Source organism: Cyprinodon variegatus, unplaced genomic scaffold, assembly GCF_000732505.1.
Source record: "Cyprinodon variegatus isolate N-32 unplaced genomic scaffold, C_variegatus-1.0 Scaffold591, whole genome shotgun sequence".
Lineage (NCBI taxonomy): Eukaryota > Metazoa > Chordata > Actinopteri > Cyprinodontiformes > Cyprinodontidae > Cyprinodon > Cyprinodon variegatus.
The window spans coordinates 180,970-208,924 of record NW_015151044.1 but is presented as its reverse complement, the minus strand read 5'-3'; the positions used below and the strand labels follow the sequence as shown (position 1 = coordinate 208,924).

The 27,955-nt window shown below is 37.6% G+C and overlaps 2 protein-coding genes across 4 annotated transcripts in view; both read left to right on the top strand.

The window, feature by feature from the left end:
• LOC107096010 overlaps positions 1-8,528 on the top strand; it is a 56,888-nt gene extending 48,360 nt beyond the window's left edge. The window contains exon 9 of one of the 2 annotated variants that reach the window (XM_015392454.1): positions 3,450-8,528. In XM_015392454.1, coding sequence (XP_015247940.1) covers positions 3,450-3,956 — 507 coding nt within the window. In that variant the 3' untranslated portion in view covers positions 3,957-8,528. The remainder of the gene's footprint in view (positions 1-3,449) is intronic. The other variant, XM_015392453.1, reaches the window with a different exon arrangement.
• A 1,127-nt stretch (positions 8,529-9,655) lies between these two features.
• Positions 9,656-27,955, top strand: part of slc2a4rg (SLC2A4 regulator) — a 43,154-nt gene continuing 24,854 nt past the window's right edge. Inside the window, exons 1-2 of one of the 2 annotated variants that reach the window (XM_015392443.1) lie at positions 9,656-10,125; positions 13,270-13,505. In XM_015392443.1, the coding sequence (XP_015247929.1) occupies positions 9,874-10,125; positions 13,270-13,505 (488 nt within the window). In that variant the 5' untranslated portion in view covers positions 9,656-9,873. The remainder of the gene's footprint in view (positions 10,126-13,269; positions 13,506-27,955) is intronic. The other variant, XM_015392444.1, reaches the window with a different exon arrangement.

Sequence of the window (27,955 nt, the reverse complement as noted above, 5' to 3'; positions counted from 1 at the left end):
GGACACCTATACACATCTTAATTTGTCTGAATGGCTTTGTCAAAGTCTAGACCTAAATCCAGTTAAGAACAAGCTTTGAAAAAGTCATTTTCACAATTGCCCTCTGACCAGTCTGATTGAGATTGAGCTATTTTGCAAATAATTATTGGAACAACATTGGTGCAAAATGAAAAACCGGAAATGAAAAAAATAAATACAACTAAAATAACTTGTAGCTCAAATATCTTTATCCTGCACAGTGTTGACTTTGGAGATTAAATACAAAGTAAACCCTTCCATGACTTCTTACTTTGATTTTTATAATATAGCTCCATTATATCCTAACCCTATGAAAAAAAATTGCTGTGAAAAGTTTCCAGTTGTAATATAAATTAATAAAAAGTTTAAAGGGGGTGGATATTTTTCAAGGCAAAGAATATTTTGGAGGCTCAGAGAGCTACAGTCTGCTTTCAGGTCAGAGACAGTCAGTCTAAATAGTAACGGAGGCTCCTAGAATAGAAATGATCACCACATTACCACAATCCTGCATGCATCCTGGTCTCAGATTAAACACTAGGATAAAAAAAAAAACATCTTGCAGTTATCATTATTATTGTTACTACTATGCAAAGCTTTGCTTTGAAAGAGTTTTACAGTGTTGGTGAGTTTCACATATGTCAATATTTAGAAAAAGGAAAATGATTCATGTTAAAATGTTATAGTAAAGTCTTTGCTGTTTACTGTTAGAAACACGACTACACTGCAAGTCTGAATGCACCACAGAGTTATTAGCCTTAACTACTTTCTGCAGTCTCTCAAAACCTCTTTTTAAACTTTTTTCTTTGTATTTTCTTCTTTGTGTTAATATTTTCTTCGATGATTCTTTGTTTGTTTTCCATTTGGGTTCTTGTTATTGCCCTGACATGCCCCTATACTCTGGAGTTTGTCAGTCGCAGCCGTCATAAGGTGTTGAGTTTCCACTCCCTAAGAAGTCTCCTCCTCTCCTCTGGTGCCCTCTCCTTCTGCTCCACTCCCTTTGCGGATATATGGAGGCCCTGCCCTCCCAAACCAGTCACGTTGCATCGAGCATGTCCTCCCGATGAATATCTGCTTCAAGAACTCTTTCAAAAACTCTGTAGCAGCTCATAGAGAGGATCACGACGTATTGCATTAGTGGTGTCGTCTGTGTATGCAGAAAGTGTTGCTTTTTTAACACCTCGGTCAAATCTGGGAGCTGAAAACATCACAGAGAGAAGTACAGTGTGCTGGGAGGAGAAAATAAAGCATACAATGGCAGGCTTCCTCACCAGCTGTAGCTCAGTTTTGAAATCCCCATCATCTTTCGACTTCCTTCCTTCCTCTGCTGCACACTCTGTGTCACACAAATACACAAGCTTGCACAGACACATGCACCGCACTTTGGCTGCACACACTTACAGCTTATGCTGGGGTCTTTGTTTATCCAAAAAGGTCACACCAGAAAATTGTTGGGGGCAGGGTGTGTGCGTGCTTCGCTTCAGCTCTGCCTGTAACACAAGAAGCAAATATAGACGACGAGAGATATTCACAGAGGGAGCCTATTCATCGGCACTTTGTTTACTTCCCCCTCTGCACAACCGATTGATATGATATATATAAAGCAAGGTGAAAGAAAAGGAGTGCTGTCGTGAATTTGGAGGCGGGACAACAACAAGGTTCATCTGTATGTGTGGTGGAAAAAGAGAGAGTCTGCATAGACAGCGTTTCTCAGGCCCAGTAGAGCAGAGCTGCAGGAGTGGGTGGAGTTGGGCTGAGGGTAAACATCACCATGCCCCACAATCCTTTGCACTTGTGGAATTTTGACACAGAAATGCCAGAGGTTGCAGAGCTGGTTTATCAGAATTCCTCGCACATGCTTTTCAGTTTTTTTCAGCCCTGGATTTGCTGAGGGGCACACATGTATGTTTTTGTAAAAACACATTTATGAATGAGGAAATGCATTCATGTCGCATGCAATGCATGCAGCAGATTTAAACAAAGTTCATTCAGGAAAACAGCTATGTTTTTTTTCCTCCTTTATCTTTTATAATTTGCCTCTCCTCCAGATCCTCTGTCCGGTTGCCTAAGCTGTTGTGAGGAAATTTTAACGTGTTCATCCATTGCAGAACTAACTGTCGCCAAATCAAACATACTGATAACACCGTTTGCACTGTCTTATCCAGCCTGGTTAGGTCAGGTTACAGCAAAGGGAGAGGGCTGTTAATGTATGTGCAAACTGCTCTGCATAAACATACACACAATCCATGCTCAGACATTTATCTATTGCAATGCCTTGCAAAATTAACTATACTATTTTAACTTTTCAACTTTTTGCTTTGATGCAGCTATACTTTTAAATGTTTTCTCAGCACAATTTCATCTGTTGGATCAGGATAAAATTGTTGGTATTTGTAAAGTAGAAAAACAAACAAGTTTTATATATATATATATATATATATATATATATTAATGTATTGGTAAAACAAATTCCAATGCTGACCTATATTCACTTAAGAATTTGCAGCCTTTCTTACTGATAAAGACACATCCTAAAAGACTAATGCATTGAAATGAGGAGGCTGAACACAAATCCATTCCACACTGCTTAATTATTATATGTTTTGGTTTTTTTTTTTTTTATCAAAACTAATTCTGCTGCAGCCTGTATAATTTTCCTTCCATTTCTCGGTTAAAGTTTGCAGTAAAACACTGAAGCCGAAGTGCTTTGAGGTATTATTTATGTTATAGGTGTTTTTAGAGAGATAGATGTCAAGTAACAAAGTACAAATACTTTGTTACTTTCCTTAAGTAGTAATTTTGATCTATACTGGAATAGGTATTTTTTAGATAACTTTTCACTTCAACACCTTACATTTCTTTGCAATTATCTCTACATTCTACTCCCTACATAAAAAAAACAAAACTTGTTAATTTAAGCTTGTTTGCGTTATGGCCTGCAGGTATTAAAAAAACAAACAAACATCAAAATAATAATAAGTTTGTTTTATCCAGACAATTTCTTTTAGGTTTGACTTGGTACTGCACAAACTTGTTCGCCCTATACCAAAATAAATACTTTTTCAAGATGATGCAAAATAAAATTTGACACTTTAAAATAATCATCCATAATTGTAGAAACATGTTCCTTTAATAGGGTAGTGCAGTAAAACATCCATCCTCAACATTTTTTTACTGCTTTACTTTTACTTTTATACTTTAAGTAGTTTTAAAAATGTTACTTTTACACTTTTACTTGAGTAAAAAGCTTGGATTGACACTCTTGTATAAAAGTGGTTTAAATAGGATTTATAGTACTGGTTGTGCAATAAACATTAATGGTTCTGGTTATAGGCTTTTCTCTACGTAAACATGCCAGTGAAATCCTACTTCAGTTCTGTTTTAACTCATTAACAGAGTCCACATTGTCTTCTTGTCCTGTGTGTGTTTGACAGATTGCAGACACTTACTCCATTGTGTGTAAAACTCAGAAAAAGAAACCTCCCATGGAGCACAACGGCGCAAAAACCCTCCCGCGATCCTTCGGAGGAGACAGAGGAAACCGAGGCCGAGGCAGAGGGGTCCAAGGACAGGCCCGTTCTCAAGAGGAGCCCTGCTATGAGCCTGTGGGGGACCGGTCTTGGTCCTCCCCTGTGGCTGAGTCAGACCCTGCATACGCTAGCATCGATGCCCACAGGAAGCGTGAGCAGGGGGCAACCAGTAACAGCACTGGTGGCGGTAGCGCTACTCTGAAGAGAAAGAAGCAAACCCCACAGCAGCAGCAGGCAGTACCAGCAGTACCACACGCCTCAGGGCCCGTTGCCCCTCCTGCTAGAGGCCTCCCAGGTGGGGAAAACTTCTATGAGACCATCAGCGATGTAAAACAGGGAGGCAACACCTCTGGCACTACCACCATCTTCACCTTTAATGACGGGATGGAGATGTATGTCACCGGCTTGTAGCACCCTGGTAGAGTCCTCTGGTCCAGATTCCAGGGATCTTTGTGCAGGTTGCTGTATATACCCAGGTCCTCTAGAGTCAATCAACATGAGGATCTATTTTGTGTTGACATCAGGTGCAAACAGGGTCTTAATCCAGGTTCAGACTTCCTTTGATTGGTCTGCACTTCAGAACCAGCCTAAGCCTAGTCCAGCCCAAAAAAATGGACCAAATACAGTTCAACAAAAACAAAAAGCAAAACAATGTATATATATAACTGTTTCACTGGCCATACTCACCCGCTTGTGAATTCTTTTCCATTATATCTTTATTTTTATATGGACACTGTACTCTTGAAAGAGTTTATGTGTCAACTCACAACCTGAGAAGAACACTTAAAAAAAAAAAATATATATATATATATATAAGAAAAAAAAAAGAAAATGTGCATGCATTGTGCAGTCTCACACAATAATAGACATGAAGATAGACATTAGTAGCAATGAAAGTGGATGTTTACAGAGTATAGGGTATGCAATCAGGTCACCAGTGCACAGATACATTCCTCATCTTGGGGTAGAGAATATGCACATTAAATGCGCTGTTATTTGCAGTGCTCCGCCCTACAAACGTACGCAAACATTAAACAGGTTCTGACGCTCGCTGACCTGTTGTCTGGAGGAGAGTGCTTGCGGTGCTTTGTTCAGACACAGACCTGTAATTTGCAGGCCTACTCAAACGCACATAAGTAAGTGAAGGTTATCGTCCTCATTCCACATAATGTCAGCTGTCAGTCCTCGTGATAAAGTTAGAAACTGAGCTTTTTGTTAAATAGCTCTTATATTAAGACGAACTATAAAACTTACTCCTTATATTTGACAAACTGTTGTTGGAGGCCTGCTGACACCACCCTCTGCTCAGATGCACACATGTTTGGCAGAGTCAGGCAAAATGATGTGTTCAGGTCGGGGGCAGCAAATGGCTTGTGCAAGAATTTCCCCAGTGCGATAATTTCCCAATCAGAGACTTTAACTGTACTGCAGGAATAACTGAGAGTATATTTGGGATAAAAAGCACGTATAAAAGTAAAAGATTTTCAGTACTAGTGCAGGATGCTTAATCCTTTTTGAGTTAGTGTCATTTCCTATGCAGATTGTAAACATCTTATTTTATAGCCACTGTAATTTTGCACAGGTCAACTGCCTGACTGCTCAGCTTAGCTGCGTGCTTAAAGGGTATATTAAAGCAGCGTTTTGATTTGCTCTGAGCACCCGAGCCACAACCAGAGCTCCCCGTAGCTCACCAGACTGTAGTTTTGTGGTTGAAATACTAACAGAGGGGTCTGGACTCCAAATAAAATAAAGAAAATAAAGAGCTAGACAAAAATATTACCGTTAAGTGTCTTTTCAAAAGTTATTCCTCCCCTTCTCCTCCGACTCGTGTCCAGCTTCTATGCTGTGTTCCCTTCCATTAGGAAAATCATCTTTCCCACGTAGCTTTAAGAATTATAAGAAATAAAAAAAAACAGTAAGATAATTATTTGTCCCTCTACATGTCTCCTCTCTCTTGTTTTTTGTTTCTTTGGTCAAAATGAAATGTGTCAGATTCTGAAGCTAATAATGATATTGATCAGACAAAGATAACCAGAGTAAAGATAAAATGCCTCTTTCAAATTTTATTTTCATTAATTAAATGGGGAAAAAAAACATCTATGCAATTGTGAGCCATTATGAAAAAATAACAGCCTCCTTAACCTAATTAATGGTTTTGCCACTGTAGTCAGTCTTTAACAACACAGTGACATCCACCCACTCCTGTTTGTAGATTTATCTCAACTCAGCAAAATCAGATGATTTTGGAGCATTAATGATCCAGTTAGGATCATGTTGCAGCATCTTAACCACATTAAATGTAACTCAAATTTACGTAGTTTAGACCCAAACCTTTAAATGCATCATTTCCTCTTTTTGTTAGAAATGAGGAAGCACTTAAGTTGTTATGTTTTATTGTGCTGGATAAGTCAAATATGTGTAAGTTTAACCAATCTAACTTTATAGCAGGACATTTTTCATGGGAATCTCTGCTATAAAGCCAGAGATCTATCAATCAAGGCAAGTTATCCTGGTCTTGAAGCAACAAAGCTGCCTTGTACCACCACAGTACCACCACCATGTTCACAAATGTTCTATGTTTACCTCATTTGTGAATAGTTACTGTAGCGGCACGCTAGCTCCTTTAGTTTCTTCTGTACCACATGGAAAAACAGTCTAGCAACTAGTATTGAAACGCGAGCGATTCCAGATGATGTTCTTCAACTTGTGATGTTTATTGAAAGAAAACAAAAATAAGAGAACATCCACATTTGTATAATATAAACTCGGTCAAAAACTGTGTTGCTTCCAGCATATCTGTTTTCCCCTCAGTCCTTATGTACAGTACTTAAAAGCAAACAAACAGAAAAAAAACACGTATACAATTACAGCATGCAGGAAGCCCAAAAATATGCATTTCAAATTGCATTTCTATATTCTATGCTTTTAATATTGGAGTTTTTTAAACTTAAATTATAATCTTAACAACAAACAAAATTATCAATCTTGTATTTTAACCTTTTTTAAAACTATAAATGAATTTGTCTCAAATTGGCTCTTACAGTTACTCTCTGTGAAGCTTAATAACCCCTTTATGGACTGGTAGGTGGGTAAGAGTGACCTTTATTATCGTCTGTTTTTAAACTTTCTTAGATTTTTTTTTTATGATCTCTTTCACTACTTCATGATATCAGACAGGTCCAATCTAAGTGAATTCTTAATTCTGTTGCTCTCATAGTAAACAGATGTGAGTGTAGTGAGATTAATATTAAAAAAAATTGGATAATTGTAAGATATTTTAGATATATTAGGACATAAGGAAGGCAATCTTTACATTTGGCTAGGTCTGTTTGGGGGCTATCCTTGTCTGATATTAAAATTCTGCTAATGATCTGAAACATTTACTCATGACAATGAAACTAATACAAAAGAAGCTTGTAAGGAGGAATAAATAAATTTTCAAAGACTGTAAAGGGAGAATTGTTTAAGGATACAGTCCACTTGTGTGACAAAAATGCAAACGGGATGCAAATTTCGAAAGGTTACATAGAGAAAAATATAAATGCTACTGTGTCAGAAAATATGTAAAAACAAATGAACACTGTATTTTAAAGCACTGTTTAATTTCTATCCTAATGATGATACATTTGATTAAATAGCTCACACCACTGCCATGAAAAGGGTAAATATATATATATATATATATTGTTGATGCAACCTCTTTCTTTTCTGCTTGAATAAGTGCATGCCTTGATATATGGAGATGAAAACAAATATTGTGGTACTTATCTCTAGTTTCTATTTTATGTTGTGCTTTTAACCATGTAATGTAAAGCCTCGTTTTGTTTAGCCAAAGCAACAACTTTAAGGAGCAGAAGAGAGCAGAAAGGACAGAGAGGTGCTGCTGGGAGAGAGTTGAAAGGTTGTTTATTCGTTTCCCCAGTGGGAGCAGGGAAAAGAAATCGAGTTGGGTTGGGGGGGTGTAAGGCTAGTCTGAAGCCGGATGAAGGTCAGCGTAAAAGGACAAGGACCAAGAGGGCTCTCCTCTTCTCTTATTTGTTTTTTTATTTTTTTTTTTTTTTTTTACATACAAGAGAAGCACACAGAATCCAGCCTCAAGTTTAAGTGGGGAAGCGTGTTAGTGTGTACTGCCACTCCCCCTTTCTGCTGTCGTACAGAGGAGGGCTCTTTGATGTCCTGTTCTGAGGGTCTCCAAGCAATATATGGGTGGTGGAGGGGGGCAGGCATACTCCCAGCCTCATAACAGCAATGCACCAACGGCTCATCTGTCTGGTACATGAGAAATGGCCAACAGCTGAGATGGGATCTCTCTAATACAATCACTTGGATATTGCTGTCATGCTCCATGTTTTTTTTGTTTGTTAGTTTTGTTTTCTTTGATTGTGGCTATCACATTATATGTTGCATTTTACCCTGAGAGAATGCACTGATCTGGGATACATTGTTGAGCGATGTTATTCACCGACAGAGACAAATATTCGTTGCACAAACCGTACGATGATGTAAATGTGTAAATTAATCTGTTGCTGTTCTGATGTTGTTCCTATGTAACATGCAGTATACAGTATATTTGTTGACGATGAAAAAAAAGAGATGGCTATCACCGACACGTAGTACTTTGTGTATAAAAAAGAAAACATTTCATGCTTTCCATGCAGATTCAGATGCTGTTTGTTAATTGTCTTAAACTATAAGTATAGGCCAGTACTGCTGTGACAGTCGTAGCCAATGTTGTATGTTCTAAAAGCACAGGGTTTAGTTTAAAAAATATATATATAAAAATAAATGAATAAATAAAGTGTGACAGTGCAGATATGCAAAAGATTGTAATGTTTTATATTACCCTTCATAAAATATTAAAGTGAGTTTTTACTTTTCTAATAAAGTGGCACATTATAACATGTTTGTGTTACATGCTTTCTTTTTTGTTTTGCAGGCAGATCTGCAGGGTTTTTCCCTCTTTGCTGCAGACTGACATTAATAACTCAATCATGCAATAACGCAAGATGCAATAAAATGTGTTTGTGTGGGATTAGACAATAAAAAGAAACTGCAGGCGTGTGCATTCTGGATCATTGAGCAACAGGTGGCATTTCATTTTTACTAACAAATATACACTGACAATGCAAACACAGCTGGGTAATGAAGCTGGGATTTCCACAGCAGGGCTTTGTTGAGTTTTTTTTTATTTTTGTTACAAGATTAAAGGGAAAAAAAGCTGCTTAAATGAGCCTACTATAGGCAGTGAGGCATCAATAGGCATTTTGGTGGATGTCAAGGCATTAAAGTGTATGTGTGTGGGGTAGAATTTGACAAATGATGCCAAAGGTAAGCTCCTTGTGATAGAAGGCCAAGATGAAGCATTGGAAACCAGAGGATCCCTTCTAAGAACATCAGTGGTGCAAGCTTGTAAGATTATATGTTTAATTTTACAACTTGCTTAGTTTAATTTGTATATTTCCCAATGGGTGAACTGTATATTTTTTGGTACAATTCTAAGGAATTTGGGCAAAATGTCAGGAATACACCATACTGTGGGAATGAGATGTGGATTAAACATGTTCATAACTGCAGATTGATTATATTTATTTATTGATGTATTTATTCAAGCTATAAATACAGGATCGGGATCCACGTTGCATTGTGCTCATGCACCATAGCAAGCTTGTAATCTTCTGCAGAGCTACTTCCTTTCACTTTAATGTGCATAAAATACTTTTTTGCTGTGCAAAAGGTTTATTATTTAAAACTGCAGGGGGAAAACAGTAATAAACAACAGTTGCAACGGACTTCTTCCACTGTTAGTCGAAATCCTTCATTTCCTGCGTTGCTGCGCAGTTTGCTGGAGTGAAGGCTGTTTTTTCCCCTGAAACCTCCTCGTCGACAGACACCGGCCGGTAAAGTGCTCGTCACGCCCCCTCCTATCTTCCTACCACATTACTTTTAAGATTGAAAAAAATGTGACGTTGCAACCGCAACATCCAATCAGAATCAGTCTCCACGTGGACGCGTGCCAAAGTGAAATGTTTATGAACACTACGGACCAATAGGAGCGCAGATGAGGGGGCGTGGCATGGGTTTGGAGGAAAGAGGCAAAACAATCTTTTTATCCTTCTAACCGGTCGGCTTTTGGATATCCTGGGCTGCGGTTTTGACGGCAGCGAAGGAAAAAAAAAATTTCACATGTAGACTAGAATAGAAGTTACGTCTCAGAGAGCTCCTATCAAACTGCGACAATCCTGATAAATGTATCTGACTCTCGCGATTTGCACTAAAACCTACAGAAATCCGTCATCCTTCCTCTAGTCTCCACTCTCCCTGACTGAATATGGAGTCAAAATGCATATTGGAAAAGTCGTCGGTCGGGGCAGGCGTCGGCGGTGTGGTGGACTTCAATTACCGCCCGGGCCGCTACAACAGCCGGGTCCCGGTAATGGAAACAAGCAGCTACATACCGGGGCCCATTTTTTACAAAAACTTAACGGACGGAGGCTCGACGGTGGCGGTCAAACACGAGCGAACTTCATCCGCCGGGAGCGGGCACTCACTCGGTGGCGGAGTATTACAAGACGTGGAAAAAGTGAGTGCCTTCTCTAAGCTGTCAAAGTCACGCTGATACACAGGAACTATTCAAAATCCACGCAGGAGGAGAGGGTCAACATGAGGGCTTAGTTTGACATATGCCGCTAATGGCTTGTAACGGTAACAACCGAGATGCTGGCACGAGACAACTACAGATGTTAGCTTGTTATTGCATTTATCTCACCGCTTAAAGTGGTTTTTCAAAGAGCCATTTTTTTTTTACTACGGTGTAAATTTAAGAGTTTACGTTGGGTTTAAAAGACTTTTAATGGCGGCTGAAAAGTTTACAGCATAGAGGGGCAGGGACTCCTAGCTAGAAGCTTTACCCCCTCCCCCATGTCTTTAGGGTGGAGCTAGAGTGCTAGCTTCCTGGCTCCATAGGCCCCGGCTCCTTCACATAACCATAACAGCAGTTTAATAGAAATATGATTTTTGACTTTTTTTTTTTTTGCTTTGATTTATGCGTATTATTTTTATTTTCCAGGTATTACTTGCATCCTGCAAATCAAGTAACGGGGGGGATGTTTTTCTAGCAGTAACATACAAAAAAAAATATATTTATAAATATATATATATATCATTAATGTAATTCACTAGTCAGATTTTCATTGAAGTGAGAGCATTGCCTTGCTGTGTTTATGTCAGTGGTTCTTAGTTGGAGCCTGCCCTCTCTAGGTATATTGTTACTGTAGGGAGGGGGTAGGGAAGAACTACACATGCAGGACTAGGGGGGAAGGGGGGTATTGAAGAAAACTGGCTTAAATCAATATGATTGTTGGTTATAGCCTGACCATTTGAGGGGGATATATGCAAAGCTTTGGTTTTCTGTGCTAAAACAAACGTGGGCCCTTTCTTGATTTGTAAGTTTCCTATCAGTTGTTAATGATTTATTAGAATAAAAACGGGAAAAAAAGGACAAGTTGGTGCTGTTTGGGGTGGGGTGGATTTTTTATGGCTGCAGGAGGAGAGAAGGAGGGGTATTGAGCAAAACTTAGGTTTATATTAACATGTTTTTTTTTGGCGTTCACAGAATTGTTTGGACTTTATAAAAGGAGTTCTTTTAAAAAATCAGTAGACGAAATTATGTGAGGTGCAGTAAGTTTGTTTTAAACTTCAGTTTTAGAGAGGAGAAATACCAACAGTTAGTTAGGCAGACCCACTTTTTGTCTGTTTTTAACATTTTAATAAAACTTAAAATGTCTATGTTTATATTGGTGGGAAACAAAGGTTTCTTTGTAGCAGATATTAAACTGGAGACAGTTTCTAGCTTTGTGATAAGGTTCTCTGTAACATTGCATTCCATCTGTAAATATCCAATCATTGCAAGATCTTCATGAGAACATGGGAATGTAAAAATGTCAATGCTAATGCACAACTGTAAAAAAACAAAAAATAAACAATCCATAAGTGGATTCAACTCTGCAAAGCTAGAGTAGAATGAGACACATGAGACAGATTTATACAGTGTTCAATGTAATAGCAGAGCAAACGGGGACAAATATTGGTGTAGAACCTTTAAGTGTCGGTGGTTAATATCAGCTAGCTTTTTTTTCTAAACATCAGCTTAGCAGTTAATTATTTGTATTCCTCTGTTTTCAGGATTTATTTACTTTTCTAAAAACTTACTGTGAGTGTGATCTAATATTTGTCTACTCCAGGGAGAGAAATTGTTGCCTTACTGGCGACATTGCAGATTTTTACCATAATAAATAGTAATAAAAATCTATTACAACATCATTGTAGGCTTTATTAACAACTTTTCTCATGGGTAAATGCCATTGCTCCTCCCTTAATTGTGTTTAACATGATATCGTTGGTTTATCATGTTTATCTTGACAGAAAGTGATTATTGCTATGTGTTAAAGGACTTTTGTTAAGGACTTTCAAAGTGAGATTAAAAGTCAGAAAAAATTAAACACTTAAACCAGCTATTGTATACACCAGAAACGAAGGCAGAGCGAAGTTAAACAGAAGACCATGTTTTGAGTAAAGCATTTTGAAAGCCTAGAGCACGTAAAGCATTTTTTAGTGTGAGTAATTGATTATGTAAAAGTTAAGCCCTTTAGCAAGAAATAAGGCCTGATTGTTTACCTTTCACATCAATCAGTATATCAATCCCATTGACTATCGAAGTTTAGGTTAACAGATAAAATGAACCCCTTTTATGCCTTACTTCTCTGTTGGTGTTTAGCCTTGTTATGACTGGCCTATTGGGCATTATATGTTTCCTTCTCAGGTTTTATTACATACAGGAAGATCACAGATGTCGTACTGCCTCCTCACTCCAATTACTGTCATGATTCTCCATTTTAATAGTTTTTACAATGTATAGCTGTCCAATGATAATGGTCAGAATTTTCATAAATTTGTTTTTTTTTAGAATTATTTTTAATCATTAATTAATTATTATTTTGAATATTTTAAAATTTAAGATGTTTTAAAATGTTTGACGTTTTGATATTTGAGTAACCAGGACTAGCCATCAGTTTAAGCTTTGTTACCTACTCATTAATACTAAAAGAAGACCCCAAGAGACCTATCCTCTGTTTCTACATGTGGGACATTATTAACTGCGTTCTTATTACAAATGTGTATAAAACTTTATTACACACACACACAAGAAAAGCACAACTTTGCATTTTCAGTGTTGTAAGAAATGCAATAAAATTCCCCAGGAAATAAGTTTGGTTATAAAAACAGCTAATCATCCTGTTTTTTTTTTTGTTTTTGTTTTTTTTACCACTAATGACATCCGGATGTCAATCACATGAGTCGTGATTTTTTTATGAGTTTTATGAAATACACCTATTGGATACGATCTAGAAAAAACACCTCACCGTTGTGTGAAAAACATATTGGATTTTTTGTTTCTCTTGATATTAGCATGTTTACATTAAGCCTGTGAAAATGTTTCAGTTACAGTGTCCTCAACTTGATGGTCATTATAAAATCAGCTAATGTGATAACCTATTCAAAATCCTGAACTGTACTAATGCTATAGTTAAATGAGAAACGGTTAAAACTAATTGCCAAATTACTGTCTAGATTAATTTCAAATATCAGCTGCCAGTATATATATGTATATTTTACTTTGATTTTCAGTGTTTAAAGGGGTTAAATGTGTTTTTGCTTCATTTTCCAGACAGGCCTCAGAGACCAAAAAGACATAATTTCAACCGGGATCCTGAAGAGGGCCACTCCAACACTCTGTCTTGGCACGGGCCGACAGTTACCAGGCAGCTCCATAAGTTTGGACATCAGAAACCCAGGAAAACAGGCAGAGCTGGCCAACAGCTTCAGGCCAGCACAGGGGCAGAATGTCCCACAGGCAGAGACACAACCCCTCTCCTCCTCCCACATCCCAGTCCCAAGAAACAGGTATGAAAACTAAAGTCAGCAACAGTCATTAACTCATTTATTTTTGGGTGAGTTTTCTGAAGTGCAGGATTTAACTTTAAGACAGAAAAATGTATTATATTGTGTGTAGAGCTCTCATGCCTGCGGGTAAATTGGCTGTGAATTTGGTGTTATAAATGCAGTTGGATCTAGCAGTGTTTGCATTCAGCTCTGACTTGTGTTCATGAGGTCCTAAGAGAAGTGAAATACACCATCTAGCCATAACTATCCAGTGGTTTTGGTCTGAAATGGTGCGGGGGAGTACTGGTTAACTGAGCACATGTTTAGTCCACCAGTTTCGAAATAGTATGCCTTGTGAGAGCCAGAGTTTGCAGTCAGCAGGCCAAAATTGCTCAATCACTTGACCGAAGGAGAAAGAAGGAGGCAGGCCACTGATAAGTCAGTTAACTGCTTTTTGGAATGTTTCTATCAGTGAGTAGTCATCGTATTGACTCCTTTATGTTTTCCTCTATAGTCCATTTTATGTGTTACTGCCTCTCTTTGCGTTAGACAGGAAGATGGGCTTTATTGTTTCTACTTGGATTTGTTTACTTAGTGTTTGTCTTTATTTTGGTTAGTTCACCTTTCCCTTTGTTTCCCTTTCCATAATTTTTCCATACGGTTGTATTCATGGTCTTTTCTGTGTAAACAACATGCACATTCAGAGTTGTCTGAAGAGCAAACATATCTAGAATCCTACAATAAACCTAATTCAGCGATGAGTTATTATGTAACATGAAGGGGGCTGGGAGTGGATGCCGGCTTAACCTTAAAACTGACCTTTATTTTCACTCCGCTGTTGGTTGCTTTTTGTCTCAAGTCACGACTTGTTTGTCAGAAAATGCTTACTGATTATTAAAATCCCCTGAGGCTGTACAGTTAAAGCTTTGGAAAAAAAAATATCTTCTCGTTTGTGAGCTGTAATGATATGTAAAAACAAAACAAAGAAAAACTATTACAGCTAAACTGAAAAAAAATAATCATGGAGCATGTTTGGTTCAAGGGTTTTTAAGACCACACTCCTTTACTTCCTTAACAAAATCTGAATTTCACATGTCACTGATCATGTATGCTATGCTGTGAATGAAGGTCTCATGGGAGCCTGCAAGACTGACTTTACTTTTAAATAAAACATACTTCTTATAGAATTCAGGTGCTGACCAGATGTAATGTTTTTTTTGTTTTTCTTTCCTTTAGTCAAAACAATCTCAACACACTGATTCTGTATTAACAAATTCAGCCCTGTCACTATGCTGACAGTAACGGAGATTGCATAACATTATATAACAGTGTGATCATAATACTTAAGCCTCTTTGTTTCCCTAGAATATGTATTATAACACAGACTCTTTTTGTATGTTTGATTTGTATTCAGTGATAAGAGACTTTTTTTTTTTTTTTTATTCTAATCATATCTGAAGGATGCTTCCTCTCCGATTCTGTTCGGCTAAGTTTGTTTTAAAAAGATTACTTGTGTTTTTGTGATAGGTTTCCTTAACTTACTGAAAACAATGCAAAAACCTGATAAACACATTTATCTCCCACTAAACAACATGGCAGCCCTTCATGCCAGCTGAACAATGCATACTTTTGTTAAGTCTAGTATCCACCTAGAATTGTAATTTACCCGTGCTATTAACCTTAGTAACTGAAGAATAAACAATTTTCTCTTACTGAATCCAGTGCGCCGATAGAATGCTTTCCCCATAAATGCTGGAAAAGTCAGGAGCTTTGAAGTTCAATAATTTAATAAGTTTTATTTAATTTTATATTAAATGTTCTAATTTTTTTGTTTTTCTCCAAACTTATTTGCCAGAGATCTCTCAGAATCTCCAGCATCTGTTTTTCTTAGTAGAGTCGGATAATTTGGCTTTAGCACGATGGCCTTTTGTTTCTATTTTTATACCCGACTAAAGACAGTTACAGTCTGCAACAAGCTTGTGTTGTGCTTCGCTTAGCGGTGTTTTAATTGGAGATAGCTTTACTTATAAGCTATGCTATTGCTAGCATTTGTCTATTTTAATACAACTTGCTAATAAGTTAGCACCAAACATGTTTTATCTGGCCTTGAGGAAACTCGCTAAACCTGGAAGTAGGTGTTGATAGGGAAGCCTGCCAGCAGACCACCATGTTTTTGTAAAAAAAAATGTAAAAGCATACAGGAAATATTTAAATCTGAGTATTGAGAATGCAGGACAATATATTTATCATTGACAATAATAATTAAACATAAACTGAGTCCTACTTTTTAAAAACTGCTTTAAATAACATACAATTACTCTTAAGTTAAATGTGAATTTAGTAATCAGCCAGTAAATCTTTGAATAAGCAGTGTTATGCTGGTAGCAATTCCAATTATAATATAATCAAATAGATAAAGAAACTGATCACTTAAAGACCAAGCAATTTATATAGTTCAGTTATTGCATCATTATCCACCTGCTCCATGTTAATCACTGGCGCAAAGACCAGAGAGATAGAAAACTAACATAAAACACCCTGTAGATATTACATTTTAGGTAATGTAATACATTTTTTTCATTATTTATTGTTTGCTTTGGCGTCTGAAGTATTTTGCCTCTGAAGTTGAAAGGCACATGTTTGCTCTCTCTTTAGTGGTGTCAGGTAATACATGTGTTTAGCAAAGCTACGCTCTCTGCACAGAACAATTCACATGACATAGACAGGAACCTGCCTCAGTCAATACAGTGGCTTAGTGCAAATCAGGCAAATGAGTCTGGATGCTTAAGCCACATCGGAAGCTGTCAGTGGTCCCTGTGATAAGGGCTGTCTGAATAGTGCTGGCAGTAAGGAAGGAGGGAAGAAGAGAAGACAGGAGAATTCATTCAGCATAAGGACCTCCCAACCTTGCTGTCTGCCACTCAGGAGGAACATAGTTTCCCACAATCCTTTGCATGATAGGATTTATAGGCGCAGCTCACCTCACAGAATTTTGTACTCTGCACATGGAAATTTATAAACTTTCATACGTTTTTGGCTTTAACTTCCTACTACATTCGTTTAAGTTTTGTTTTTTGTAGTTCCTTTTAAGAAGGGTGTAGTCCCGGTTTTGAAAAGGATCTCCCATGTGCGTTTCCATTGTGTTGTGATGTCTTAAAGGCTGTCTGTATTCAGTACAGCACCCCGAACACTCCTGTCCTACTGACAACAGTGTTTTTATTTTTTACCCCGCAAAAGGTGAAGGAATAGTAGCTAGGAGCTCATGCACAAGATTTCCCCTATCAGATCTAAACCTTAATTGATCAGAAGCTCAAAATCTGTGTTTACATGGACACTAAATAAAATGGACATGAGTATAGGGCTGGTTATGCTCCCGCAGCAGTGTGTCACAGTGCGCTTGTCGCAAATATTTTTGATTTATGGCAAATATTAAAGCGTGGTCTGCGCTATGTTACTCCACGCCATAATGCAAGAGGGACAATCACAAACTAGCTGTGGGTCTAGATACGGCCAAGGAAGTGGGGGCAAGTTTGTGTGACAACGGAGGGAAATGAGCGCGAAAAAGAACGGGTATCCAGGTGGAAAAGGGGTCCCAGCGTTCTTGCACACTTTGCTCTTTCCACAATGGTGGGCATATAAACATAACAAGCTTGTAAGATACCAAACAGGAAATACACATAGTGTAGAGCGGATGTAGATTTGACCAATCAGAGGCCTCCTGTCTGCAGTACTATCAGCGGTCACCTACAATTTGTGTCTGCGGCAGGGGCGGAGGCACATTTGCATTCACTGCGACACACACGCAGACAACCTGGTTTCTGAGTATAAATCAGCCTTATGTATACATATACCAAGCATTCGATGTGATTTAATCGTTCAGGTTGTAGTAAAAGAAGAAATTGCCCTTTTTGTAAACAGACTTGTACTTGTTTGCTCATCCTCAAACTTAGCCACTATTTGTTTCTGTCCCTCACATTTCGTTTTCTCTAGTCCTGTCTGGAAATGTAGTTTCTTTCCGTTATGCACCTCTGTTGCATCATACTTTTGTTTTTGGTGGTCGTGGGCTCAGCAGTACCTTATGCTAAGGCTCCTTTGCTACAGGGGTAGCGGGCAGGATGGGATATTTCTGCACATTTATTACCCCCTCCTCCACCAAGGAGGACCAGGAGCCAGTGGATAAAGGTTAGCAAAGAGAAAAATGTCATGGTGTCTCTGCACACATGTGCAGTGTAGATTATTTTACTCCAAAGATCCGAATGGGTGTTTACATGGAAACCAATCAGAATGGCGATCAGAAAAAAAACTTCCTTCTATCGAAAATAAATTTCTTTCTGATCGGACCCAATCGGATTTCAATTTTCAGTCTGACATCTTTACATTAAATCAGGCCTTTAGCCCATTTAGTTGGTTCCATGTAAATGTAGACAGTTATCCTTCTAAAGGTTTAAAAAAAAAAACTCTTAATCATCGTGGGAATCCATATTATTTTGAAAATACAAATCATTTTCAAATAAAGATGGGTGCTTCACATGTGAGTGCTTTGTACCTAATACCTGTCATTAGCATGTCCCGATCCCATATTCATACTGGAAATCAGTCCAATATTCAATGAAAAACAAATACCGCAACAAAATACGTCGATCTGCTTCTAAAATCTCAGGTATAAGCTACCTGATAAAAAAATACTCTGCTTTTTTTTTTAAAGTTAATGTGACCCATTGATTATACACTATGTACTGGTATAGATTAGTTTTTCTCTTACTTATTGTTGTTTACTATTTATTTTCTATTTAAATAATCTTACTTGATAAAGCCATTTTTGCTTCCTGCTGATATTTTCAGTAATTAAAGCTGCTATATTGGTATTTTAACAACAAAAAAATCAAAGTTGTATTGAGACATCCCATGATTTTTCATTTAAAATAACCGTTATAAGTCCATGCCATTTGTTGATGTTAGCAATTGCCTTTACTTCATTGTAGATAAAGGGAAAATTATCAGTTTCTGTTTTTTTTTTTAAATCACAAAAAAAAAAAACTAACCTGAAGGACTTCATCAAGTGAAAGAGTTGTACTTCCATGTGTGTTGCTTATTTCTTTATTGCGTAGTTACGTATGGGAGGTTAAAGCTTATTACATTTATGTGTGCCTCTGTGTTTTGTGGGTATGATTAGCTTCTTCTCTCTGTAGCTTGCTTTAGATAATGTCAACAAAATCATTCATCTTCATTTGTTTCCCAGCAGATTAGGAAATGCTATTTTTGTGTCACAGGATTAAGTGGGCTCAAGCAGACTTTTTGCAGTGAATAAGTTGCTCAGCCCTCTGTTTGCTTCATATTGGTTCTCTGGGCTGCATTTTGTTTCTTCTACAAAACTCTTCACAGCTTGTCTTGTTGTTTGCAAATGCTACAAAGTAGGCCAATATCCCATAAACAAGTCTGGGCAAAGCTCTCGCAGGGTGAGAGACATGGAGCCAAGTCACCTACTCACATGTTTGCATATTCGATTAAAATAACAAAAACTAAAACATCTTTTTTCAAACTCCCACCTATTCTGGCAACTGCATTCCCTCCACAGTAGTCCTCCGTCTGATTAAGTATCTCTTGCACTTACAACCCAAAGCAAAGCATGTTTGTCGTTGTCAATACTCGTCAACATGGGATCCAGTGCTATGATAACAGGACAGAAAAAATATATATATAAAGCCTGACAAGATGAGGAAGGGAGGGGTGACTTTATTTTGATGAGAAGAGCTGGTCTCTTATCTGTCCTTGGTCAGATACACGGTCGGCTAACATGAATGGAAAACACTGAGTAGGCATAAACAGGACACCAAAGCAGAGGCTGTATCTGTGCTGTTCTTTCAGCTTTACAGTCATGCAGCTTGTGTGAAAGTCGACTGGACTTCTTGGGCAGAAGACAGCGAGGTCTACCTCCTCTCAAACTTGGCCCCCTCCCCACCCATGACCAGTGCAATACCCATCCTTTGCTCCCAGAGGAGACATTACAGCTGGTTGTTGAAGGTCAGAGTCAATGAAACTGCCACCCACCCCCCACTCCAGTCTGGGACAGCTAACCTACATTCAAACTGCTGACACCGCCTCCTGAGAAAACCAACCCACTTTGTTTCATGTGGCTGCTTACCTACATTTCAGTAGTTTGAACTTGTCAGTGTTAATCTTTAGTTAAAAAGATTCTTTCTGAGCTTGATGATCGGTTTTCACATGTCACGTCAGCCCCCTTCTTTTCTCCTCCAAACTGCAAGAGGTTAAAGCTTTTGCACTGACAGGCAAGGGTGAAAGGTCACCCCCAATGAATGGAGTTATGCAGGAGGGGAGGGGCTAAATCAGGACACAAACAGGCATCTGGCACGTCTGGTAGGTCAACCTCAGGATCTGGGTCGCAGAGCTTTGCTGGCAATTTGAAACCTCAGATGATAAGTGACAGGTCATCATTTAACACTGCAGCTTTATTATCTCCAGATTGAGAGCAGTGAGGATTTTGTATCTAGTACATTTTTGGGCAATGTGGTATCTGGTTTCTGACTACATAGACAAAAAAATGACAAAATGTGGCAACTTATAGAAGGTCTATTCAATTCCAAGTCTTTGAATGGCACCAGTTCACAAAAAAATGTCATTTGGAGGCAGATAAGTATAATCAGATAGGTCTAAAATATAAACAGATTATGTAAATAATATAAATACTTAAGTAGTATTTATCCATCTAGTTTAGTAGGTATCTTGCTATAATACAGTGATTGTTACTCACAATAGTCTTCTGTTTTACCACAGTAGTGTTTTGAAACAGCTGGTCAACTGTCATTCCTTTCTTTTCAGAAGACCTTTCTGACCGTTGAGTGTTCATACCAACCAGCAGCTGTTGTTCTACAAACCATCTCCCCTTTTCCACTACCTCCAGCTGCATCTCATTTTTCACCTTTTTAATCTTTACATTTTTTTGTACGATAGTTGTCACTTTGTTGACAATTCTGGCTTTCTTTTGTTTAATGATATGCAAACAAGATGTAAACAGATTTAGTTAACTTGCATTTTTTTGTCCTCTCTTCCAGGGAAGTTCAGTGGGTCAAATGAGCACTGAACCAACAATTTTCATTGTAAACATTTTCCTAAAGGTGCTATTGAAATGGAATGTACATAAGAGGCCCGTATCACAAAGTGAGCTCAACCTTATGAAGCTGGTTATCAACTCCCTAACTCAAACCAGCTTTAACTGATCAATGGACCTGTGAACGCATATGTATAAAGGGGCGGGTTTATATATTATATATTTCACAGAAATGCGGGTAGCCTACTAACTCACCTGCGAGGGTAGTTGGTATACGGTGCACAAAGAAGATGATGAATTCATTAAGGTACCTGACACAAACAGTCTGTGATACAGTGAGGGCTGCAACATGGTTCCATGATTTTGTGTATATATTCCACTGCGGCCATAAAAACGTGTATCCCTCATACAGTATAAGTAATTATCACTGTGATCCAAAGGACCTCATAAGCTTTATATAATAATTATACAAGAAACAAGTGAATGCCAGGGGTGACATTATACAGGAGAAACCAAATGCAGTTTTTTCCCCTCTGAATTAATTTAGGTCTTCAATGAAAGGGCACATCATTGTTTCCTGAACAGCTGATTGGCTGGTAGATTGAGCGTTTTCTAGGATTCAGATCAATCCTGAAAATTAGCCTGCCCCAGAGCAGGATTGCTGTACAGAGTATGTTACCATGGTGACTAGCCTCGCTAAGAATGAATCCAGCTTCATGGTACCAGAAAGTCAGGATTAAACCTAAACATGTTTCGCTAATTCAGTAAGCCGCTTCATGGTCCAGACCTAAGGTGTTGGGTAAAAACCAGAGTAATTTAAAGGCATTTGTTGGTAATTACGGCTTCAATATGCATCCTATAAGGAAATCCTATAAGGAAAAACCTTATTGTAGTTCTTACCATAGATTTTCACTTTGATTCAAATCAGATGATTGACTGAACTATTCTAGCCATTCTTGCCTGTACCATATGCAGAAAAGCAGTCCCACAGCTTAACTTCACTGTCCGTATTGTTATTTTGAGGTATTGTGCTGTGCGTTTTGTCCTATGAATGTGCCATCTGTTTCTGCCTATGACAAGATGAAAACAGATATGACCAGAAAATGACTCCTTATGTGATCTGGTATCACATACTGGGGCAGGCACATTTTTTTTTAGATTATAAAACATGAATGCCTACATTTCCATCATGCCAGGTTTTCTTGGTCAGGGGTCTCAATGGCTGGGTGGGGTGGGCCACATTCCTTCAAAAAATTCTCAATTACATTTCCAAGATAATTTAATTTAATGACACTTATAGGACCTGCGCACCTCTGTTACTATATTTTCATACTCCTGCTAAACTTTTTTATTCAAATACTGATTTAAATTGGAGGCAACATCTGTGTCATTAATTTGATTGAAGGTACTCGTACAGTATGCAGAGAGGAAGGCAGGAGGTCAGAGAATGCAGAACAATCTACACACACTAGGGAGCAAAAAAGATTCAGATTGATCTTCACTTTTAAAGGCAAGGGTAAGAACCCTGTGTTAAAAACAAGGGAAGGAGTCTGGTACCAATAGGTGCATATCAGCCATAACCACACTCACACACAGACATGTACACAAACCCCTCAGTGGTGAATGTATTGATTTTAAACATGCACAATTTTCCAAGAGTTTACAGCAAATTAACGTAGAGAAGTTCAAATATTTTTTTAAAGTTAAACACACTTATTTACTCACTACTTCCCACTCTGAGTTCTGAAGGAATTTGTGTAATGCACTGTAAATTGGAAATTGTTTAAGTTTTAACCTAAATATTTGGACCTGAGGAATGAAACTTTCATATACCTCCTCACTTTCATAAAATGCTTTGTGTCATGATATTAGCTTAAGTACTGCATTTGCAGATCTACAAACCATGCACCTATAAAATGACAAACATTACAAATCAACAAAAAAAGGCATTCTAAATGAACCATTTCCCCTTTGTACATACAATGACTGGTGCCGTACATAGTGAGCTTGTAAATGTCTTATTTATGGATCTATCATCTCCTTATCGTGTGCTGATTACTTCTGAAATGCCCTAGCCATCTCCACATCAACACAGTAGCCTTTAGGATGATGAAGGTTGATTCTGGAGATTTTCTTCTGCATAATCAGAAACCTCAGCTGTCAGTGGGCTCACTTCTACCTGATGCACTATTGACATCAGTGTTTTTCGTTCTAGTTGCAGCAATGAGAAGTAATGTATTTCTGCCACTTTAGCCAATTCCGTGTGGTATAGTTAAACATTGCAGACTGTGATTTGTCAAAATGCCATAGACTAAGGGGAAGTAAGTCAATCATAGGAGAATGCATGGGTTAAATGTATTCTTGTGTACTTGAAATAACTACCAAAACTCCACTTTGAAGATAAAAGCTTGAATCAACATAATATTAGAAAAAAAACAATAAAAAAATAACTCACCACACCCAAGCTGTAAGAACCTGTGAGCCCAGTTCCTTATAAGCTCTTAGAACACCCCCCACCCTGCCTACTATGGATGTTTGTTGAAGTGTGTGTTTAGACATGTACATATCTAACAATAGGGCTTTGTTGGTTAGGATAACGACCTATTACCATGCCCTTCAATAAATAGTGCTGACAGACAAGACAAGCAGTTGGACAGCTCCACAAATTAATAGCTTTATTTTTACAGGTTTTATCAGATAATGCCGATCCAAAACAATACTAAGATGCCAATCTAAACATACTGTGATATTCTTAGGCTTCATTTCTTAAAGATCTTTCAATATTGCTGTTGTCCTCTAAATGTCTGTCGATTGCATCATCGGTTGTGCTTGGTATGCTCTGCAGCACTAGCTAGAAGCTGACCTGTTGCTTCCTGTGGAGCTTAAGTAACATTTGTCCTTTCATTGTTCTTCCACAAATATCAATTTAGATGCTGATTGAAGTGATCCAGTTTTAGGCTAAGGAGTTTGACAAAGTTAAAGCATTTACTTTATAGGTAAATAAGACATCCATTATAATTTTTAAAAGTATTTTATAGCTTTAAACCCCTATTTAATGGTGAAATACCCTTAAATTATTTAGGTTAGGTTTGCAAGTCTATTATTAACTAATTATTCCAAGAATTTTCTCTGTTATCAAGGGGATCTTGATGTAGGGAACTGAAGACTTTTTTTTTTTTTTTTTTTTTTTACAATATGCTGAATTAAAACAAAAAATAGCACATTACTTTGTTTTTACAATTTATTTAGCCAGCTCTATAAAATAGTGACTGAATAAACAACAAAAAATATAAAACACATTATTAAACTTATTTATAAGTTAAACCAAAACAAGAATCTATTAGGTTACTGAATAAATGATAAATTAATAAAAATATGTGAAACAATTACGGTGTCCAATGTACAGAGATATAAGACTATAATTTAAAGTCAATGTTGCTCAGACATGCTATCATTTCCCATTTAGTTTTTTTTTTTTTTTTTTATGAAGTGGACGCTAATTGTGATATCACTCTCTGTTTTTAGTGCAATCTAGTGTTCAGTGCTGGGAGAGACTAAACAGTGGGTTCTGATTACTTTCAAAAGTACATTAAACTTGCCGTGATGCCCTCTAAGCGTTTATCATCACATCCACACCTTCTAAGCACTGCAGAAATTTTACGCTGCCCCACCATGCAGCAGTTCGCTATGGGTACCATTAAGGTGATAACTTTAGGAGTTTATTAAGTGTTCCTATTTACAAACTGTACGGCATAAAGTGCATCCTGCATCCTTGTCCAAAAACAGTGTAAATAATCATGGACTGATTTGTTTCTGGTCTAGCATGCCTCTGCTCTGGCATTACTTCTCTTGCAAATAACATGTAAGAATGAACAGTGGCGCCCTTGTGTGGATGATGGTCAAATAATCAGATGGAAAAAATTTGAATCCGATAAACCATTAATCAGCAATTAATCGTAAGCTGTTATTTGTTTAAATTGAATCTAAATGAATGGTTTGAAAAGTAATTGGACGTCAAGTGCAAGAGTAATATAAAACAAAGAGACTTTAGTTCTGGTGAACAATGGGATTTATGAACTGCATCACTGTTAGTCAGTCTGATGAATGGGCTCTCTCTGAAAGTTAATTTGATAAAATGTTTTTCCATAAGCTGGTAACAATAGCCAACCTTTGTGTCCTTGGCCTGTGAGCAGTGGCTGTAATTTATATTATATCTATCAGGCTTTGCCATTAGAGAGGGGAAAGTTATGAGTGCATGAGGGAATCCAGAAAGAAAGATGAATTATGCTTAAGCATTACCAAGTGTCACAGTTATAAAAATGTCTCCATTTAAAGAATCTGCAAATGTGTTAATTGGTTCTGAGGTTTTTGTGGTGAAGATCTCTGTCAAAAAGTTCAGACAACAAATTAGACATCCACCCAAGATAAAACCACTCTCTTCCTGTACATCAGTCAGATGCCTATAGTTGAATGAAGTTATTTTCTCTCTCCTGACTTAATGTAATGTTTACATGTACATCTAAGCTGTATTAGATGTGTAATGGGAATTTTTTTACATCCCTAACATCTAAAATAAGAGGATAAACTCTGTAGATGTGGTTTCATATGTTGTCAATCTGCTTTTCTGAGCTGTTCAGACTGATGGACAAGATGGCAGATTAGAATAGAATAGAATAGAAAGTCCCTTTATTGTCCCACAATGGGGACATTCTGGAAAATTCTTTTGACCTTTTAAGTGATAAAGGCTTTAGTAATGGCCTTTATTTAACTTTTTTTAATGCCTGTTGTTTTGCTCTGATATAGTAGTAGGCAGTGTTGTCCTCTTTTCCAACTGTTATCATTTTGATAAGATTTCCCTTGTTGATAATTGTTAATCAAAGACGAAGGGTGATGATCTAGTCTGATGTTTGACTGCTTCAACTTTTCCTCGCTCTTCCCCACTCTGCTCCAGATTCTTGGTTTGATCCGGTTTGAACCATGAATCAACATGGTGGTCACAGTTGGTTGGACTTACACTGTGTTTTGCTCACCATAATTGCACTAGGAGGAGAAGATGGAAAAATAAGTCTGAAAGAGGTGGGAGTTAGGAAAGCAATAGAACTCCATAGTTTGTCAGTTTTGATTACAAAAAAAGTTGTTTTTATGTTTATGTTGTTATGTTGTTTTTGCCATTTGTTTTTGGGTTAGATCTTTTCGGATTTTGTAAAATAGATTCTACAACCGCTGCTTAAAGAGCGATCAGCAGATTGTTAGTGAAAGGTTTGATTGTTTAAAAAATTCATTTGTTTGTTGAATTTGCTAAGGTTTGCCTCTTTTTCTTGTATTATGAATGCATGCATAGTTTTAATCAATCTCATATTTGTAATTCAGTTGTGTGGAGTGGTAGTATGTAGTTTTAGTAGTGGTGATGAAGAATTATTGTTTGACCGTCTTTTTCTGTGTAGCAGTGTGTTTTAGTGTGGTAATCCACTACGCACAATTTTTTTCCCTGTTTTCATTTTTTTCTGAGTGTATCAGCCCTTCGACTAATCAATCTAAACTAATTTCTCTCATGCCTCTGTCCAGCACATTTTGCAGCAAATGCTGATTTTGCTGAATGTTGTTAAAATTAAACACAAATTAGGTCAATACATAGACTTTTTGCACCATAGAGAGCGTTATGACCAGCTGTCTCACTGTGTGGTGTGGAGGCTGCAGCGCCTCAGACTGGAAGAAAGTGAGGAGAGTGGTGAGAACAGCAGAGAAGATCATCGGGGCTCCTCTTCCCTCCATTAAAGACATTTAATGGCCCCTCCCACCCCCATCATGGCCTGTTCTCCCTGCTGCCCTCTGGGAAGAGGCTTCGAACTATTGGATGCAGGTCCAGCAGATTCCATAACAGTTTCTTCCCCACTGCCATTAGACTGCTGAATGTTTTTTAAAATGGGTTATTTTATTGTATTTTTTTATATTTTTTTATATTTTATCATTATAAAAAAAAGTTACATTACTGTTTTTATATATTTTTCTTTACTATTTTTCATGACAGCACTTTTAAAAAATGAAATTGTCTAGAGAGCTGTTCTAAACGAAATTCCTTTTTGTTTTACACTTGTGTATACAAAATGACAAATCTGTCTACCGGTAAGTCTAAGTCTTTTTATGAGTGTAACTGATGCGTAAATTGTATATTTAAATACATTTACCTAAGATATAGTTAAGAAAAGTGCTGTGAAAACATAAACCCCACACCCTTCAAGCTTTGCCATCAGCTTATCCTGAGTGCTTGCGTGCAGGTGAGCACATGAGCTACTGCACCGCCACCAGACATAGATCCAGCTTTAAAAGCATGGATGGAGAGACTGGGTTCAGAAGATTCTCAAATGGTCGGTGTGTCAAGCCAAACCAAATTATGGTCAGAGTATGTTTTGTGTTTTTTTTACCCAATAAAATACTGCCTTGCTGCACCGTAGCATAGCTGCCTTATCACGGCTGTAGGTGGATCAGAGCAACTTGGTCAATCTGATAGTTTGTGCATTGAGGGCAGATATAGACATCGCCTACAGTGTGGAGAAAAGATCGAAACAAAAAGGAGTGATTTCAATTTGCAAAAAGACAAAAAAATAAAATTTAAGTTTGGCATTAAATAATCCTGGAAAAAAACCCTGGAAGGGTGAACCCACCTATAACACAGTAAATGGAAAAATGCAGATTCAAGAATGACCTTAACTAAACGTTGCCTCACTTGGATAATTCCCTTTGCTGATATACAAATGTATTTACCTTTTTTTTTTTTTACTCAATGCAAATCTAGCTTATGACACAGTAGCAATCTTCAGCCATTTATAAGACACAACTTTTTTCAGGCAGAGAGGAGAGCTTACCATGCTTAACTATGGCAAGCTCTCCTATCTGCCTGTCAGTTTTGATTGGGCAATGCAAGGAAATGCACAAATTTAAAAAGAGGAGACACCATTGGCATCCAGCTGACAGTCACTTTAGTCTAATTTTGTAAAAGTAAGTAGCCCTGTTTTGGCTTCTTTGTAATTAAGAATAGAGAACAGTGAAGGTATAATATCTTCTCAGTCAAGCAGGAGCAAATGTCTGCCTTTCAGTTGATGTCTGCAGGGGAATACTCATTTTTATGATCATTGCCTCTTTAGTGTTTCCATAATGTGCTCTTATTGCCTCCATTCATCTTGATAAATGTCCCTTTGTTGCCATAGGTGATGGATATAGAAAAGATATTACTTGATATATTCCCTACAATCAGTATGTTCTGTGTGACATTTATGGAGCAACAACATTCAGCTAAGCTGAAGGATTTTGGCTCACTAGGTTTGCAGAAATTGCTACATTTTGCAGTAAAAGGTAACCAGGGCTTTTTAGGGAGAGACTATGAGAGTTTTTTTTTTTTTTTTTTTAC